Source organism: Loxodonta africana, chromosome 9, assembly GCF_030014295.1.
Source record: "Loxodonta africana isolate mLoxAfr1 chromosome 9, mLoxAfr1.hap2, whole genome shotgun sequence".
Lineage (NCBI taxonomy): Eukaryota > Metazoa > Chordata > Mammalia > Proboscidea > Elephantidae > Loxodonta > Loxodonta africana.
In genome coordinates this window covers 120,302,307-120,320,577 of record NC_087350.1, presented here as the reverse complement: position 1 = coordinate 120,320,577, position 18,271 = coordinate 120,302,307, and the positions used below count along the sequence as shown (strand labels likewise).

General features: G+C 54.8%; 1 protein-coding gene across 2 annotated transcripts in view; it reads right to left on the bottom strand.

Annotated features, from left to right (window-relative positions):
- The window catches only part of COL5A1 (collagen type V alpha 1 chain), a 185,775-nt gene that overhangs the window by 42,790 nt on the left and 124,714 nt on the right, over positions 1-18,271 (bottom strand). For both annotated transcript variants that reach the window (XM_064290634.1, XM_064290635.1), the window contains exons 29-37: positions 18,164-18,217; positions 15,019-15,126; positions 14,159-14,212; positions 11,313-11,366; positions 6,060-6,104; positions 5,890-5,943; positions 4,249-4,293; positions 3,411-3,464; positions 2,435-2,488 (exon numbers count right to left, since the gene is read on the bottom strand). In XM_064290634.1, coding sequence (XP_064146704.1) covers positions 2,435-2,488; positions 3,411-3,464; positions 4,249-4,293; positions 5,890-5,943; positions 6,060-6,104; positions 11,313-11,366; positions 14,159-14,212; positions 15,019-15,126; positions 18,164-18,217 — 522 coding nt within the window. The remainder of the gene's footprint in view (positions 1-2,434; positions 2,489-3,410; positions 3,465-4,248; positions 4,294-5,889; positions 5,944-6,059; positions 6,105-11,312; positions 11,367-14,158; positions 14,213-15,018; positions 15,127-18,163; positions 18,218-18,271) is intronic.

Genomic DNA, 18,271 nt, shown 5'->3' with positions numbered 1-18,271 from the left:
AGCCGAGCTGCACACGATGGGCTGAAGTGGCCATTGCCCTGTGCCGTGTCGTCTGCAGGTGGCCTTTACAGAATCAGGGACAAGGGGCGGTGGACTGGGCCAGGGCGTCCACCTGCTCAGTGGGAGAGGACAGCAGCCAAGTGGAGTAGGCATCTCATCAAGCTCTGTTCATGTCGGTGTTAACAGCTGAGGTGAGAAAGGCCCCCATTTGTCCCGTGGCCGGAACTACCCAGGGCTAGTGAGGGCGGGGTTCATCTTTAGCCCTTTGCTGAGAAATAGACTGTTGACTCACATTTAGAAGAAATAATAACCACGTGTGTTTTCATTTTCAGATGAAAGAACAAAGTCAGGACCCCAGGGATGACCTTTCCCGTGAGGGTATCCGGACTATCCTGTAGTGGAGATGTTTTGTGCCGGGGACCTCAGCGTCACTGCAGGGGCATGGCAGAAGGTGGCTGAGAAGCAGGTATACTCTTTTCCAAGCAGAGACAAGCAGCCTAATTATTTTACCAGAATCTTCCCAGAATAAGTCAGAGGGAAAAAGCACACAATATGCAAAACCTTTTATCTTGTCTCCTCAGAAAGGCATTCAAGAAAAATGTGCCGGGCTCAGAAGATACGTTTTAATTTTTCTCTGTAAACAAAGGGGCAGAGTAATCTCCATTAATCAGGCCCTGTGCACCGTGCAGAGAACACCGGCAAAGATATAATTAAAAGAGGTTCCATCACAATGAGCCGAACAGGGACAAAAATGGTCTTTCTAAAAGCAGATGCCAAGAACCTATTAAATATGGCGTTCAGAACCCATTTCTTGCAGAGCCCGCTTTTGCTGTGAGAGTCCCTCTGTACAAGGAACCTGGCTGCAGAGGCCAAGGGTCGTTCCGCAAGCCCGTGGCGTGCCCACCCGGCATCTACACCCACACTGCATGTCCGTCCTTTCAGCCGGGTGCAGGGGTGCAAGTACAGAGAAGGAACACAGGAACTTGGAGGTCAGGGGAGCACTGCAGGTCCCCAGCTGGTCACAGGCTGGAGCCTAAAATCACAGATGCATCCACACCTTTCCCCAGGGTACACCTTCCCTGAATAGGGCTTGAAGCTGGGCCAAGTCCCAGGTGGCTAATGGAGCCAGAAAAAAGATCCCGTTTCTGATAAATGCCTTCTCTTCCAACTGAAAATGCTGGAGGTGTAGATGGCGTTACCTCTACAGAAACGTCTAAGGGCAAGGGCAAGGGCAAGGCCGATGGTGATCCTCGGTTGTAACGACACCTGTTATGAGCACAGCTGAGTGCCCAAGGAAAGGCCCAATTTCAACATGGTTCATCACCTACCTGCTTGTAAAATGGAGTTTTTAATTCTTGTGGAATCCAGATTTCTGATTCTATGGAGGCTGAGGTGACCCACCCAAGCTACCATCCTGAGACGACCTTTGAGCCTTGAGGAAACTGGTTTTCTAAAAGTCACCTTTCAGTCAAACAATAGCCTTTACTACTTAAGCTACTTAGTAAAGAGCACTTTACGATGGGCACTGTGCTCTTTTAAAGAATTATCAAAGTGTAGTTTCAGCAAAAGAAACTCCAAAAGTCAGACCTAGAGCTATGATGTAGGATGAATCAGTAATATTCTGAATTATTTTCCAAGAAAATGTTGTTTTGTCAACACTGTTCTGGCCCTGTTTCCATACCAATGTGTAATTGCTAGCAATAAGCTGGCATATAAGAAACTGTAAAAGATTTTTCTTCTTGGGAATATTTTTGACTCTCTAGTCAGAGATGTTACCCCGATTTGCAAATTGCGTATTAAATAAACTTCAATCAATTTCAATTATTGGCTTAATAGGATTTTTGTTTTAACACTATAAAAGAAGGTGTCGAAGGAGCACTCCAAACCCTGCACCATCAACCCCAGAGCAGGAACAACCAAGATAAACACTGCTGGGGTTGGTGAAGTTCTCTCTGAAGTTCTGCAACATAAAATAACACGGAGTGTACAGATGAAACTAGAACCGTCCCAGCTACTTTTTCAGTGAAAATGCGTGTAGTTGAAACTGGTTGTACTCAAAATTATTCTGGAGGAAGACAGAAACGGTTGGCTGGACAAGGTTCCAACATACTGGTGACATTTTTTTTTTTTGAGTCATGGTGGTTTGTGGCATGACCTTTGAGACCAAAGTTGCTAAGATCAGCCCTTGCCCCTGCATCCAGATACCATAGAACGCACAGTTGTTCCCAGCCCCGGGCTCTCCACCACAGGCCTGGCGCCACATCAGCAGAAGACGCCGGCCCTCTGGGACCTGCTCGAGGCTGCCCAGTCTCTCCCAAGCAGGTGGGTTCTTCCTAGACCTCGCCATGAGCAGAGGCAGTGCCCACTGTGGGGCTCAGAGAAAATCAGGAGGGAGAAAGACGGCAGCCCATGACCCCAGTGCCCCAATACTCACGGTCTCGCCTCTCTGTCCAGGGTGTCCTGGGAGCCCATCCTTGCCTGGGGGGCCCTAGAGAAAGAAGCGAAGGAAAGAAGTCTCATTCAGTTCTGGGCAGCTCGCACCTTCAGTTTTAACGCCACTCTGGGCAACAAAAATGGCCACTTGGTTTCAATGGCTCTAGCCCACGGGTGTCCTCTGACCAGGCAATCACCTCAGCAGAGGTGCTGATAAGGTGATGCACAGGTGGAGCCCGTCCTGAGCAGGACACACGTTCTGCCTCCCTGCGAATCACCTCATCAAACTCTCACAACGCCCCAGACACATGCACGCTACCTCCTCGTCTCCCGGCGGAGGAACAGAGGCAAGGCAAAGTGTAACAGCTCCCCACAGTCATGGCCAAGATGGTGCACAATCGGACTTTAACCTAAGTCTGTCCAACTCAGAAAGCCAAACTCCTTCCTGACCGCGGCCCTCTATTGCAGCCAGGTAGGTAACAGTTCCCATTGTCAGGTGGCTTTGTTCTTTTTGCAGGGGTATTAAAGGAAAGAGTGATACATTGCATCTCTTGTGGGTTGAATCATGTCCCCCAAGAAGATGTGCTGGACTGCTAACCCCCAGTACCTGTGAACATGACCTTATTTGGAAATAGGTCTTTGCAGATGAGGTCAAGTTAAGGTGAGGTCATACTTGATTAGGGTGAGCCCTAATCCAGTGACTGGTGTCCTACAAGGAGTGAGGGGTTTGAAGACATGGAGAGATGGAGAGGAGGAGGCCGCATGAAGACGGGGGCAGAGACTGGAGCACTGGGTCTACAAGCCAGGAACGTTCCCCTCACCCCGAGCCCTCAGAGTTTCGCCTCATGCTTCCCTCCTCCCGGTGCCCCACAGTGATGAGACCACGTGAGCCCTCAGGGAAGGACAAGTGTTCCCAGGAAACGCCAAGGTTAGATCATTCAGATACGCCAGCTCAGCAAGGACAAGAAGCTACTTACAGGGGGGCCCTTGGGTCCAGGAAACCCTGTGGGTCCTTGAGGTCCATTGGGTCCCTGGGGACAGAGAATGATCAGTGTGAAGAGAGAAGTCCTCCCCAGGGTGCAGGGGCCAGGCAGTCCCCAACTGCTACCCACTCCAACCCGTTGACTCTGCGTGCAAGCACCATTCCTTAGTGCTCTCCATAACCTGATCTCCACCTAGTCCAGCTCCTTCCCCATAACCTGAGCTCCACCTAGTCCAGCTCCTTCCCCATAACCTGAGCTCCACCTAGTCCAGCTCCTTCCCCATAACCTGATCTCCACCTAGTCCAGCTCCTTCCCCATAACCTGATCTCCACCTAGTCCAGCTCCTTCCCCATAACCTGAGCTCCACCTAGTCCAGCTCCTTCCCCATAACCTGATCTCCACCTAGTCCAGCTCCTTCCCCATAACCTGAGCTCCACCTAGTCCAGCTCCTTCCCCATAACCTGAGCTCTACCTAATCCAGTTCCTTCCTTCTCAGATGGTAAAGAGGAGGCCCAGACAAGGGACTGGAGGAAGCTGAGTCACAGACAAAGGTCACAGGCCCCTCAGGGACTGGATGGGGCAAGGACCCAGTTTTCCAACATCTCAGCACCTCCAAAACCCTGAGACCCAGGGCAAGTGGATGGAGTAGGGGTCTCCAACTAACAGGAGACTTCAATCCCAGAGTAGGAGTCACCGATCCACCATTAGGACTTTGAGAAAACCCCTCTCCCCAGGAGGGTGAAGCCACACTCCCTCTCCCCGCCAACCCCAAGAAGAAAGCAGCAGGGGCATCTGCATTATGACTCCCTCCTGGAGATTCAGGGGCACTTACCCGTTCCCCAGGAGGGCCAGCCGGTCCATCACCTCCGGAGTTGCCCTCGGGAGAAAGCAGGGAAAAGCTTATTATTATTTATTACTTTGATCAAAGACCCTGGCCATGACATCGTCATAATTTCAGAGCCAATGCTGTGCACTAGGGGCTCCTGAAGGTCACCCTGACCCTCAGAAAGGATGGAGAGCATTAGAGCTGCTCAGTGCTCCCAAGGCTGCGTCCTCCTGACTCCTTACACCCACCTGACAGCCCAGGGTCCTGACTTTCCAGGGAGAAGAGGACAGCCCCCTGTGGTGAGAGGAATGCTGTGCTCCAGGCAAGCAACACATGGAAATTCACACCAAGACAGACACAGGCTCTGCTGTAAAGCCACCCTGACCCGTAACAGCTGCTGTCCCATCAAGTTCTTAGTTCCTGGCAGGTGAGCATTAGGTCGGCTTCTGGGAGAGCGCAGTAGGGCCCCAGAGCTGATTACGGAAGCACTGACTGTAGCCTGCTGGTGGGCAGAGTCCGTGGGCGATGCAGACGGTTAAGTGCTTGGCCACTAACTGGGAGGCTGGAGGCTCAGTTCACCCAGAGGCACCTCCCAAGAAAGGCCTGGTGATCTACGTCCAAAAAATCTGCCATTGAAAACCCCATGGAGCACAGTTCTGCTGCGACACACGTGGGGTCACCAAGAGTCAGAGTCGTCTGGACAACAACGGGTTTTATTATTTGGGCTCACTGCAGCCGGCTGGGAGGACAGCTCATTCTGTCCCCAAGCCAACCAGAAGGGTCACCTCTTTAGCAAGACGAAACAAAACAACAACAAAAATAACCAAACCTGTTGTCGTTGAATAGACACTGACTCATAGCGACCCTGTAGGACAGGTAGAACTGGCCCACTGGGCTACCAAAGGGCCGCTGCGGGTCTGAACCGCAGACCTTCGCGTCAGCAGCCGAGCTCCTAGCCACTGTGCCCCCAGGGCACTTTTAGCAAGATCGTACTTAGAATTAGGTCCAAATGGAATGGGAACAGCCTGATGTCGAAGCTTCCAGATTCACGATTTGGGGAGGGGCTTCAACAGCACTCGGCAGAAGGAAGGTGTGGGTTGGGCTCACCCAAGGCAGAGAGAACTTTCTTCAGGTTTCTGGCAAAGGTCTCTCTGCAGCCTGCAAAGCCCCTTCAGAGGAGAACTAAGGCCCCCTGCAGAACTGGGCACGTCTACCCCAGGAAGGCAGTCTGCCCAGAGTCCAGCTGGGCCTGGCATTCTCAGGCCACAGACCCACTGTCTTTAGGGGACAGAGCCATGTCCTGCGGGGGTCATGTGCAGCCGCGTGATTGGATTGACCTAGCTGGAGGAGAAGAGCTGCGTCTTCAACTGTGGTTATTAGTTGCAGTCATGTTGCCTCCGGCTCACAGCAACCCAGCGTGTGCAAAGTACCGCCCATAGGGTTTTCAAGGCTCAGACCTTTCGAAGGCGGATCGACATGCATGTTTTTCTATATCTCCAAGAAAAGTTCTTTTTTTTTTTTTTAATGAAAAAAAACTACGAATCACCCCTGGGGCTCCATGTCTCAGCGGCATTGTGATGGGGGGCTGATGGTGGCCCCACTTCAGGTTGGCCACCTCAGAGACACCACATACATACGTAGACATACCTTGGGGCCAGGTTTCCCCGTGATGCCCCGTGGGCCTCTCTCACCCCTCGGACCCTGTACAGACAGAGAAGGGAGGAAGGTCAGCCCTGAATTCTCCCCACTCACAGAGTTTCCCTGCCCACCCCACCCATGTGCACTCTCAGACGCCCGAGAGCCACAAGGACAGTTACCGTTGGGCCGCGCTGTCCCCTTGGTCCCGGCTTTCCAGGGGTCCCCTAGAATCAAAGAAGAGGGGTGGTCAATCACTTGTGCAATGCACACCCCTGCCAGGAGTCCCCCCCCCCGCGGATATCGAGAGGCCTTGGGACAGCTTCCCCAGCTCTGGTTCCACAGGAGACCTGTCAGGCTGAGGAAACGCGTCGCGGCTCACTGCCCGGGTCTCCCCATTCCTGCCCAAGTGCTGCTGGAATCCAGTCTTGCTGTCTGATGGATGTTTACTGCCCTCATCTCTTCTCTTTCCCACAAAGCTGCCCCCCCAGCCCTCTTCCCACAGCTCCCTCCTTCTCAGCAGGGGGGTATCGTTATTGTAAGAACAGGGAGGAAAGGCAACCCCTTTCATACATAATTTATTTGTGCTACAGTTAAGAGTGTTAGCCATTAAATTTTCAGCAGGCTCTGCAGACAAGTAAACTCAGAATTTAACATATAAATCATATATATCCAAGAGCCCATTTCTTCTCTTCCCATAGAATTTAGACTCTCTTTTCTCTTGCTGCAGCTGTGTTGCATTTTCCAAACCACAGGGAAATGCTTTTCTTTCCCCCCAAGCAAAGACATAACAGCTGAAAAATGTAGTTCACCACCACATATGGGAGTAATAGATGGGATGTAGGTCCTGTACTCAGCAGCTTCTCAATTCGTTTGCCCAGATTGTATCCTGGTTTCTAACGATAAAGCCGAGAGGGATCTGTGCCATTAAGGCCCCTGATAAGCGTCCTCCGACCATCTCTCATTCATTGGCTGCCAGCTCCAGCACTGCTTTCTAGGGTCTCCTGTTTTGAAATGAGTCTAATAAAACCATTTATAATGATGAGTTAATTATGTTGCCTTTTACCAACACACTCTGGCTCCTGTATTTTAATTACACAGGAAGATCCTTTGGCTTCAAAAAAATATTTGCATGTAGACCATGAATGAAACATCTGCTTTCTTCAAGGATAAACGTTTCACCAGTGTTTATCACCACAGCCGAACCTGGCTAGTGCTTGCCATTTGTGGGTGACCCACACTGCTGGGTTTTCTCATCTGCCTCCATCTCCATCACCAACACCAAAGCCCAAAGCCTCCACCCTAAACAGTATCAGCCGATGGCACGGATTGTGGCCCAGCTCACAGCACATGTACCGTCCAGGTACAGCTGGAGATGGTGTGTGAGGCACAGGCAGGAAGACCTTGTAGGAAGCAAAATGGCGGGCCAGCCACCAAGTCCACCTGGGCCTCTGGTCAGCCTCTTGCTCACCAGTGCTCTTTGTAAACTGACTCAAGGCCCTGATGAGCTGTCGGGCAGGATGTCCCCCCAGTCTGCAGTCTTCGCCCATGTCCTCTGTCCCTGCCAAGGCAGCCTGGATGGTCTCAAGCCAAGAAGCTGAATGCACAGGGAGGGGAGGTCTTGAATGCTTCAGTGGCTGGCGGGCATTTCTAAAGGACGGCTCTCCACAGCCCTGGCTCCCAGGCTCCGTGTTGGCCCAGGCCCAGGCCAGGGATGGCCGTCACCCTGTTTCTCTTCCTTCAGCCACAGCCAGCTCTTGGTGGAAGACTATTGCTTATACTCCGTGGTTGTCCTGCTGCTTATGCTCCGTGGTTGTCCCGTTTAACCAATAGCTGACGTTTCGACCTTCCACAGAACCAATCACCACCTCTGAGACTGGGCAGGCAGGAGAGCGGTCCACAGGTTCGCAGGCAGCCCTTGGACACACACGTGTGCACAAACTCATGTATATATACACACGCGCACACACACACACTCACGGTACACTTGGTCATGCCTAGCATCCTAGCACTGAGAAGCTTCCACCTGAGCAGAATATCCAAATAGAGGTTTAAAAAGCCCTCTCCAGAGGAGCACAGACTTTTGGCCTGACCCCCCTCACAGCCCTTCTGCCCTTTCCCACCCATCCCCTACTCTGGGGACAGAACTACATTTAGTCCTCCATGTCACTGCCCCACCACACGCTTCCATGGATCTCCAACCATTCCTTGGGGCAAAGAATACCCCCGATGGGCTACTGGCCCTGCTGGTCCCTGCCGGGCTCTGCCGGGCTCTGCCAGGCTCTCCCAGGCTCTGCCAGCCCCGGCCAGGCTCTGCAGCCCTGTCATCTCCTCCCACACGCAGCCCCCATGCCTTTGCTTGCTGGGCCCAGCCACCTGTAGGCCTTCTCCCTGCCCTCTGAGGTGCTTTGAGCTCCTCCCACTCCACCTCACTTACCCAATCTCTGTCCACCTTGCAGGTCTCGGCTACACCCTAGTCCCTGCCTCCCGACACCTTCCCAGACCTCCTGTTCCGTCCTCGTGGGTGCTGGAGCACTGGCAAGACCCTCTGTACTGTGCGAGGGCATCAGGCTTGCGCACCTGCATCCCCTGTGCCTGTGTGGCGCCCAGCACTCGGCATCCTCAATAAACAAGCTGCCACAAAATGAAAACCCACAGCTACGAGGAATCCCAAAGCCAAAGAGCAAGCGAGGACAGCCACACATTGGGACATGGAGTGGCCTTGGGCCACCGAAGGCCCAGGTAGTAAACCAGCATCCAGGTGCTTCTGCAGACCCAACACGGGTCTTCATGGTGAATCCAGAGTTGGGTCCATTTGCAGGACCTGCCTGGCCCGCCCCCCTGCAGATGCCTGGGCAGCCCCACTCAGCAGCCTGAGTTGGAGGGCTAAGCCCCACCGGGAGGGTCCCTGGCGCTGCAGACCCACATGCCCTGTGGTCCTGAGCTCAGTGTAGAGCAGCTCCACCATCTAAACAATTGCCAGCCATCCCCTCAACTTAAACACCTTCCGCTGGTGCCGGCTGAGCAGCAGGTTTGTGCATGAGGGGCTGCAGGTGGCTTCCTGATGGGGAGGCTGTGATTCTTGCTGATGGCGATGAAGATGGCTGGGGCTCCATCTCACAAGGTGTCACCATTACCGTGGGCTCCACAGAAAACGGGGCCGTGGTCTTGGCCCCAAGTCCATGCTGCGATGTGCACCCAAAGCAACAGACAGCAGTGCCTTCACCTCCCCCACGTGGCCTGGCGCCACTGTGCCCTGTGACCACAGACATGCTGACCCGTGGTCTGGGGCCTGGAGGGGTCTAGAAGGGGCTGGAGAGTCTTGACTCAGCCTTGCGCTATCTCCAGCCTTTGTCCAGCAGCTCCCTGAGATGGAGCCAGGGGAGACCTGGGCACAGGGTTCACCCAGACACAGACCAGGAGCCTTGGCTGGGGCGTCCCTGTGCCAGCTGACTTCCCCAGCCCTGCCACTCAACCACTGTCTCTGCGGGAACAATGACAGGTGTGGCAGTCCAAAATTGTAATCGTTCCTATTTGAGATTCTTGGGAAGCACTTTTAAATCGCAGCCAAAGCCTTAGTAAGTAACCAGTTTTATAGGATGGCACCAAGCCCGTGGGCTCTACCTACGGCTTCCCCCACCTCCTCAGCCACTGCCCGGATCAGTGTCACCATCCTCGTGCCAGGATACTGCCACAGCCCCCTCCCTGCCTCCCCCTCCCCTTTGCCCTGCTACTGTTCATCTTCAACTCAGCAGCTCCAGGGATCCTTCCAGAACATGACCCAGGCCCCATCATACACAGACTCTCCAGCAGCCCCTTCTCCCTACAGGGTCCCAATGGGACCCAGCCTGTGACCTCAGCCCCACCAGTCTCATCTATACACACACACGCATTCCCATACACCCATGCACGGACGCACGCACACACACACCATAGTTGTAGCATCTGAAGGGACCAGAAAAACCAAAATTCCTCATAAACTTGGAGAAGCCAGGAAAGTCATCTTCAGCTGGAAAGCCAACCCTGTGTAGAGACCTGCGTGAATCCTCTATCTGGGAGCCACACGGTGGCCAGGAGAAGTCCCTCCTCACAGCCATGTCTCTCCCAGCAGCTGTCTCCTGGATCGTGCCCACGCCGCCCAGCTGCTCCTGGATCAGGGACACAGGTCTGGATGGGGGCAGTTCATGTGGGTGGTTCATAAGCCAACGCAGAGCACGGCTTTCAGCGCAGCCGAGGGGTCCAGCCACGTCCACCCTGCTCAGGGTAAGCTGGCAGCCCGACAGAGGTGGAGGAACAGCGCGTTGCTGCTGAGCAGAGAGGCCACCATCCGGTCTTAGCCCCACCACATCCGAGCCACCAAGGGCTTCGGCCGGCCCTGGGGCCTGCATGCAGAGGGCAGTGCTGGGGCACCACCGCGGTGCACAGACCTCTCCTGCTCCTCGGCCACGGGCCTGGCTCCCTCCGTGTCCCTGCTGCCACATGGCCTCAGCACAGCCTCTGCTTTTCTGGTGTGTGGCCCGGGCAGGACATGTGTCTGCTTGCATGAGCTTTGGTTGGTTGAGGCCTTTCTCCCTGCTTTCGGGAGCACATGAACTCGGCATTAACTCAAGAACGACAGCGGGAGCAGCATGTCACATCCCATTGCTCTGTCTCTCCCGGGAGAGGCTGTGTGGGGGACAACGGCAGGGGTGTGGCTAAGGCTCGGCTCTGTGGCAGCACACGGGGGGGCCACGTCTCTCTGGGGTCCTCGCCGGTGCCCTGCCACCGCTGTCCCGTATGCACAGCTCCAACAGCCTCTGTCCCCAGGTGCCCATGGGCAAGGCCAGCTCAGCATCGAAGGCCTATGGTGGGCTCTGCATCCTATCTGATGGCCAGCACTCTGCAGGGCTGAGGATTTAGTGATGAGCGCCCAGAGCCGCCTCCTGGCTAGTAGGGACTCAGGCAGCTGGGGAGGAACACAGCTCCCCCACCCAGCAGTACGCCTCTGTTCATGACGACCCATCACACCCTGGTGGGTGTTCCAGGATGATAGCAGCTTGGTAATGACAGGGGGACGATGCACCTTGGACTTGCATGGAGGTAGTAGGAAATATCAAAAGAAAACTTTTAAATCCAGTCTGGAGGAATGGCCGCTGGGGTAAAGAGAGGAAGCTGGTTCCCACTAATGACTGGAAGGAGCTGGCTGGGAGCTGTTGTTTACTAGAAAGCTCTATTTTCTCTCTTGACATGCTCTCTTCCCTGTCTGCTGGCATCCCTGTCACATCACCACCCAGCCCGGCATCAGGAAGAGTCGCCGCTCTTAGTGCTAAAGGCCAGGGGCTCAAGTGGGCCATTCTGAAAGACAGGGTTGGCAGAGAGTGGTTGAGAAACAAACAGGCCGTGGACTTGGGAACATCCCTGGGAAGCTGCCTGACCAGAGGCCAGGCTGTGCTTACCCTGCCGCCCTTCTCTCCATTGGCGCCAGGAAATCCAGGAAACCCAATGGAACCCTGAAAAAGAGAAATTTAAGAAACTTGCATAAAAGCTGGGCCAGAAGGGTTGGCTGTGCTGCAACTGAAGTATGGGTCTGTGTTTGTAGTTAATGTCCCTGATAGGAAGTCCATCCACTCGCCAACTCACCCATCCACTCATCAACCTACTCATCACTCACCCACCTACCCATCCATTCACCCACCCACCCATCCATTCACCCAGCCATCCACTTATCCATTGACCCATGAACTCACCCACCTACCTATCCACTCACCCACCCACCCATCCATTCACCCAGCCATCCACTTATCCATTGACCCATCCATTCACTCACTCACCCATCCACTCACCCATTCGTCTACCCACCCACCCACCCATCCATCCATCCACCCAGTTATCTACTTATCTATCCACCCAACCACTCACGCACTCACCCATCCACCCACCCACCCATCCATCCACCCACCCATCCACTGATCCATTCACCCACCCATCTGCCTATCCATTCACTCACCCATCCACTTATCCACCAACTCACCCATCCATCCACCCACCCACTCATCTGCCCCCCACCCATACATCCACTGACCCAACCATCCATCCACCCACCGATTTGCCCATCCATTCACTCACCCATCCACTCACCCATCCACGCACCCACCTACTCATCCATCCACTCACCTACCCATTCACTTATCCATCTACTCACCCACCCACCCATCCACCCTTTCACCCATTTGCTCACCCATCCACCCCCCACCTTCCCACCCATCTACTCATCCACTTACTCACTCACCCACCCACCCACCCATCTTCTCACCAACCCACTTACCTCTTCATCCACCCACCCACCATCCACCCACCAAACCACGCATCCATCTACTCACCTGCCCACTCACCTATCCACTCACCTACCACATTTTATTATTCATTATTATAATTATTCATTATTATTATTCATTATTCATGGATCTGTCCACATATCTTCCCACCCACCCACTTGCCTATCCATCCACCCATCCACCCACCAGACAAATACTTCCCAATTATCTCCTAGACTCCAAATTTAAAATTCCAAACTCAGTCTCAACCATGCTGCCCCTCCACCTTCTGCCCACACACCACGTCTGCATAATGCAGCTAGCCTGGAAGAAGAGGGGATGATACTATAAGAATTTGCTGGAGGCAAAGAGGCATGTGTCTCCCATTAGTGACATTTTGTTTGTCGTTCCTTGTTGCCATGCTTCGTTATCTTCCCAGGATGCCACTAAATAAAGAATGGCAGCCTTCAAGATCAGAACAAATGCAAAGGCACCCACTGTGGCATCGAACAGCCACTCAATCCAGCTCTCTACAGGGACACACAGACTAGAGATGAGCACAAGGGCTTTCATCTGGTGGATGCCCAAACCGCTGCGATGTGCAAGAGGAAAGCCGGCTAGCTCCCCGGACAATGAGGGTTGTATCGCCCGTCCACAGACGTGGGTGCTGGCAGCTGCCCTCACAGGCCTCCCCTCCCCATGTGGTCTAAAGTCCTGACCTGACCCGCTTGCACCCCTGAAGAGTGCATGAAGTCCCGAATCTTGCTTCTCCCCTAGGGGGCTGCGCTCGGTCAGCCCACTCATGTGCCCACCTCCCGATCCAGCAGAGGACAGCAGCGAGGACACTTGGGGTACGGGGGCTGCCAGAGCCCCACTGAGGTTGGGGTCACTGCGTGTGGGAGCCATTTCTGCATTTAATCACTGCCCACGGGACACACGGGCAGTTGAAAGTCACACCCTCACCTTCCTAAAGCTGCCTGGGCTTGATGTCTACCTGCCCTGCTCGCCCCAAAAGTCAGCTCCCCCTCTCCTCCTCTTCTCTCCCCTCCCCTCCTCTCTCCTCCCCTCTCTTCTCCTTCCCCAAGTGGACTTGTGTTTAAAGAGGGAAGGTGTGTCCATCAAGCTCCCCTTCACCCAGCCAACAGGTGACAACGGCATGATCTGCAGGAACTTCAGATACAACACAAAAGCCCACCCCCTCCTGTGTGTTGGGGGTGGACTTGCACACCCTGGGGGTGTCTGTGGGTTCAGCACAGGAAGGACAGGATCAGACAGACGTTCCTTCAGGGGCGTGGAAATGCCCAGACCTGAGACGCCAGCCCACAGCGCCTCTGCTGAGACTGTCTTGAGTCCTAGAAGCTGACAGCATGCAGAAACAACACAGGGTGCAAATCGGAGGGACCAGGGATTCTCAGCTGTTCACTGTGTCTCCCGTGCCAGGCAGCCAGTTATTTTTTAAGGAAGATCCAAGTGTGGGATTCAAGGGGGAAAAATAATGTTTTAAATGATTTCCAAAGCCTTAAGGCACTGTTTCACTGAAATTAGGGCATGATTTCACACTGGAAAGGTTTCCATCTTTCACTGAATCTCATGAAGGAGCAAATGACCTTGGAATCTCCAAAGCTAGTCAGAGCTGAAAGGGGACAGTCCTATGTGGGCACTGCAGTGGGGGACGGGCCCTGCCGGGCAGCGGGCGGTGGGGCCGAGGCAGGCGTACTGCCCACCCTCAGCTCTGGGTCTGTTCCCTTCCCTGAAAGCCCCATTGGTTGTGCGCGCGCCCCCTTCCACCTCAGCCAAGTGAGTGCCCAGGCTGTGTGTGAAGGAACCCCAAGAGGCCCAGGGGCCCCGACACCCGTTTATGCCGTTGAAGCTCTCCTAGGGATGGGAAGGCGCTGAGGAATCGGATGGAGTGGGACAGGGTGAGGACGGGCTGGGGGCATCCTTAAGGCATCCCCATAAACCTAACAGGATGTGAGGATGTAAATTACCTTAGGCCCTTGTCTTCCCGGGTACCCTGGCAATCCGGGGACTCCGAGTTTTCCCTGAGGAAAGACAAGAGTTCCATTAAATGGTGTTCTCCAGCCATCCTCTCAGAGCTGACAGAAAGCCAGCGTGCTGTGACAGGCGACACAGTTTCCAAAGGCTGAAGAACACAGTCATCACGGGGAGGCCCCGGCCGGTCCTTCCAGGGTGGCGTCTGTGCACCCATGAGGTAGATGGGTCTCCAGCAACCCCTGGCCTGGTTTAAGGCAAAGGCCCAGCAAGAAAAGATCAGATGCCATCTCTGAAGCCGAAATGGTTAAAGACACGGCCCCAGGTATTCTTTACCGGTGAGATTTTTCTTAACCTTCGGCAAAAGCGTTCTAGCCTCAGGGAGAGGCGGTGGGAAGTTTGCTGCACCCCCTTCTGGGGCCAGGGGAGCCCATCCCCAGTGGGTCCTGCCGACTCAACAGGTGCCTTCACTGCCACGGGGGCATGGCTATCCTCCCCCTGTAGGGGCAGGGGGCTGGCAGAAGACAGCTCACCCACATGAGAATGGTGCCTACGGGTGTCTCGGCTCAGACTTCCCAGCTCTGAAAGCCCGAGGAAGCTGCTCCCGCGGGTGTGAGGAGTGGACAGAGGATCACACTCGGGACAAGAAAGGATCGCTTAGCCAGCAAATGTTTTTGCTGGGAGGGTGGCCTGAGTCCCAGGTGGAGGGGTGAGACGGAGCCAAGACCCTCGGTCAAGCCTACCCCACCACGACAGCTCAGCCGATTCAAGTCCCCGGCCTGGAACCCAAGGCACCAGGAAAGGCTCGTGGAGTCTAGCAAGGTCAGAGCCCCCAGCTCAGGCCCTGCTTCCCTACCTTCTCCCCAGTGGGCCCCAGGGGGCCAGGGTCACCATTGGGACCTCCTCGACCCTTTGGACCTTCAGGACCATCTTCTCCTCGGGGACCAGGCGGGCCGATCTCTCCCTGCAAGTCAGAGAAGAGAAGATGAGGAAGACCCTCCGCCGCAGGCCTCCACTGCCCATGCACACCTCCCACCAGCTTCCTGGGGGCGAGGGGTCGCACCCCAGGCAGCTAGTCCTAAGAGCCGCTCAGTGATCCCAGCACACATGTCTCCCCAGGTGATGGCCCGTGGGCGTGTCGCTGACAGAGCAGGACCCTCCTGAGGTAAAGGGCGGGGCTCGGCTGGGGACCGCTGCCTCCCTTCCCGAGGCAGGCCTGTTACTGGTTCCAAATCCAGAGCCTCTTGGCTGAAACAACCAGTGAACAATAGGAGCTCTGAAATTGCTGCTTCCCAAAATAAAATGGAAAGAAGCCCAGGAAGGAAGGAAAAAAAAAACCTAAATTCGTTGCCGTTCAGTGAATTCTGCCTCCTGGCAACCCCATGTGTGCAAAGTAGAACTGCTCTGTAGGGTTCGAATCCACCAGCTGCTCCTTGGAAGCTCTATGGAGCACTTCTGTTCTGTCGTGTAGGGTCGCTGTGAGTAAGAACAGACTCGAGGGCAGTGGGTACATGGGTATGTAGGGTTCTCTTGGCCGTAATCTCTAAGTAAGTAGGTCACCAGGCCTTTCTTCCGTGGTGCCACTGGCTGGGTTTGAACAGACAACCTTTAGGTTAATAGTCAAGTCCAAACCATTCGAGCCACCATTGGCCTACCTCCCAAAATACAGCAGGACAGCCTGCACTGGGGGATAGAAGGGGGCACTACCTTGTCCTTCTGAAACTCCAAGAGGTGGTGAAATGGGTCATAGGTCCCTAAACTGTGTGGTTACCTGGGCCCAAGGGGTCCACAGGAGACCCACAGGATGTCACTCCAGAGATGGAAGGGGCTAACTGTTGCCTCACTCACCATCCCCAAGTCATGGATGGAAGGCCTTGGCCTGGACAAGGAAGGGGCTTGCCAAGGTCAGGAGCAGAGCCACAGTGAGCCCCTGAATGGCCACCCTGGCATCCCCCCGTCTGCCTATAGCTGAGCGCTCCTCTGAGAGTGTGTTCCCAAGAGCAGCTGCACACCAGCTGTGCAGCCCCAAGCCAAAATGTGCGTCGCATGATAATAAAGGCTAAAAACTTCCCTCCTCCTAAGCGCCAGCTCGCCTGCAGGCCAGGAGTGCTTGGTCCCTGAGAACCGTTCCTCTAGCTCAACGAGATAATCCCCCGTCATTTACTGGGCATCTGTGAAATGCCAGGCCAGGGCTGCGTTCTCTGGGGGAAATGAAGATGAATGACCTTGTTCCCTGGGCCTCGGGAAGCGCTCCACCCCCCCTCCGTGCCAACAGGAACTTTGCTCACGGGGCCTGAGCAGAAGGACCATGGAATGTCTTTTGTGCCATCTCCTTTGAAGTTGTACCTCGTCATATGGACCCCAAATGTGAGCTTCGTCATCAGAGGAGGGATAAAAGGACTTGGTCAGGTCAAGCTGAGAGGGGCCCTTAGCTATGGAGAAAGTTCTAGGGAGGTGTCTTCAGAGCCACATGACTGGGACATGACCGCTGTGAATGAGTTCTCCCCAGCTCTGGTAGAGACACAGCTGGCTTGTGCCACCTGCCTGCCGTGGGGCACAGTGCCACCAAGCACACACAGCACCCCTGTTCTGGCAGGCTTGGAGATGCCCACAGAACCTGGTTTGCAGGGGGATCATTGCAGCAGCCGATGACAAGCCCGTCTAAGCTGACAGGTGTCCGTGCAGGTGCTCGAGGCTCTGCCGCCATGCTGTGCTCACCTGCATGGCAGAGGAAGGCACCCCATTCCCTCTGCCTGGCTACTATCCGTCCTGGAGTTGTTGGGGAGGCTTCAGAGTGCTCAGCAGAGCCAGCTACCCTGAAACCTCCCTGAGCAGCCTCTGCATCACCGGCTCCTTGTTTACAGGAACACAGCCCAGCGGGCGGCTTTCAGCTGGGCGTCCCCCACTGCAAGCAGATCCCTCCTCTCCCAGCTGCGACCCGCTTTCTCTGGAGCTGAGCTACATTGTTCATTAAAAAGCAACCTGGTGCCGCAGCTTCTCCTGACAGCCCCGGGCAGGACTGTAGAACTCAGAGCTGCTGGTGGTTCTAGAGAGGAGCCTGTGGCACCGAGGGGCTCCAAGGGCTCCCCCGGAGCCACCCAGCTCTGGCCATGGCACAGCCCTGGAGTGCCATCCTTGTGGCCTTGTGTCTGCAGATCCCTCCTCTCTCATCCCACGTCACTGTTCTTCAGCCATACGAATTGCTCTTCAATCCAGAGCGTTGGCCAGGTAAAAACATCTCCATTGACCTTGTTATGGGTTGAATCGTGTCCCCAGAAGCAATGTGGAAGTCCTGACCCCTGTGGCTGTGAATGGGATGTGGTTTGGAAATACAGGTTTCTTTCATTACATGAATGAGGTCGTTAGTGGTGGTTGTTAGGTGCTGTAGAGTCGGTTCCCATTCATAGCGACCCTATGGACAACAACAGTAGGTAGCAGAGTGGTCCTAAACCTAACCCCTTCTGTGTTGTAGTTGTTGTCAGAATCCTTTCTGATGGTGTCTTATAAAAGAACAAAATAGGCCAGACACACACGCGGGAGAAGACAGACACCATGTGAGAGTCATCTATAAGCAAAGGAATGCCAAGGCTCGCCGGTAGGCACGAGAAACCAGGAGAGAGGCCCACAGAAGGATGCAACACGGCCAAGACCCTGACTCGGACTTCTAGCCTCCAGGCTGAGAAAACAAATCCCTGCTCTCTAGGGCTGCCCACATGTGGTGTTTTGTTCTGGCAGCAATAGGGCACCCATGTGGGATGTGGACACTCGTCCCAGGCCACAGAGGGGTAAGATCCACCTGGCCTTGGAGCTTGGAAGCTGAGACAGGGGAGCTGAAGAAAGCCCTGGCCTTAGCCCCCTGCCGCCCCTACACCCCCACCAGCACTCTCTGCAGGAGGATCCCCCCATTCTGAGAAGCCACCCTGTGGCCTCAAACACCCCAGCCTCTCCCACAGACTCGCCCCGCCTTTCCCTGACCCGAACCCCAGACCCCAAACACTCACCCGGTCACCCTTGATGCCCATGTCTCCTTTAAACCCAGGAAAGCCGTCTTCACCCTGGACAGTGGGACAAGAAGGGCCTTTGTCTAGATGAACGGACTGCTTCCGTGC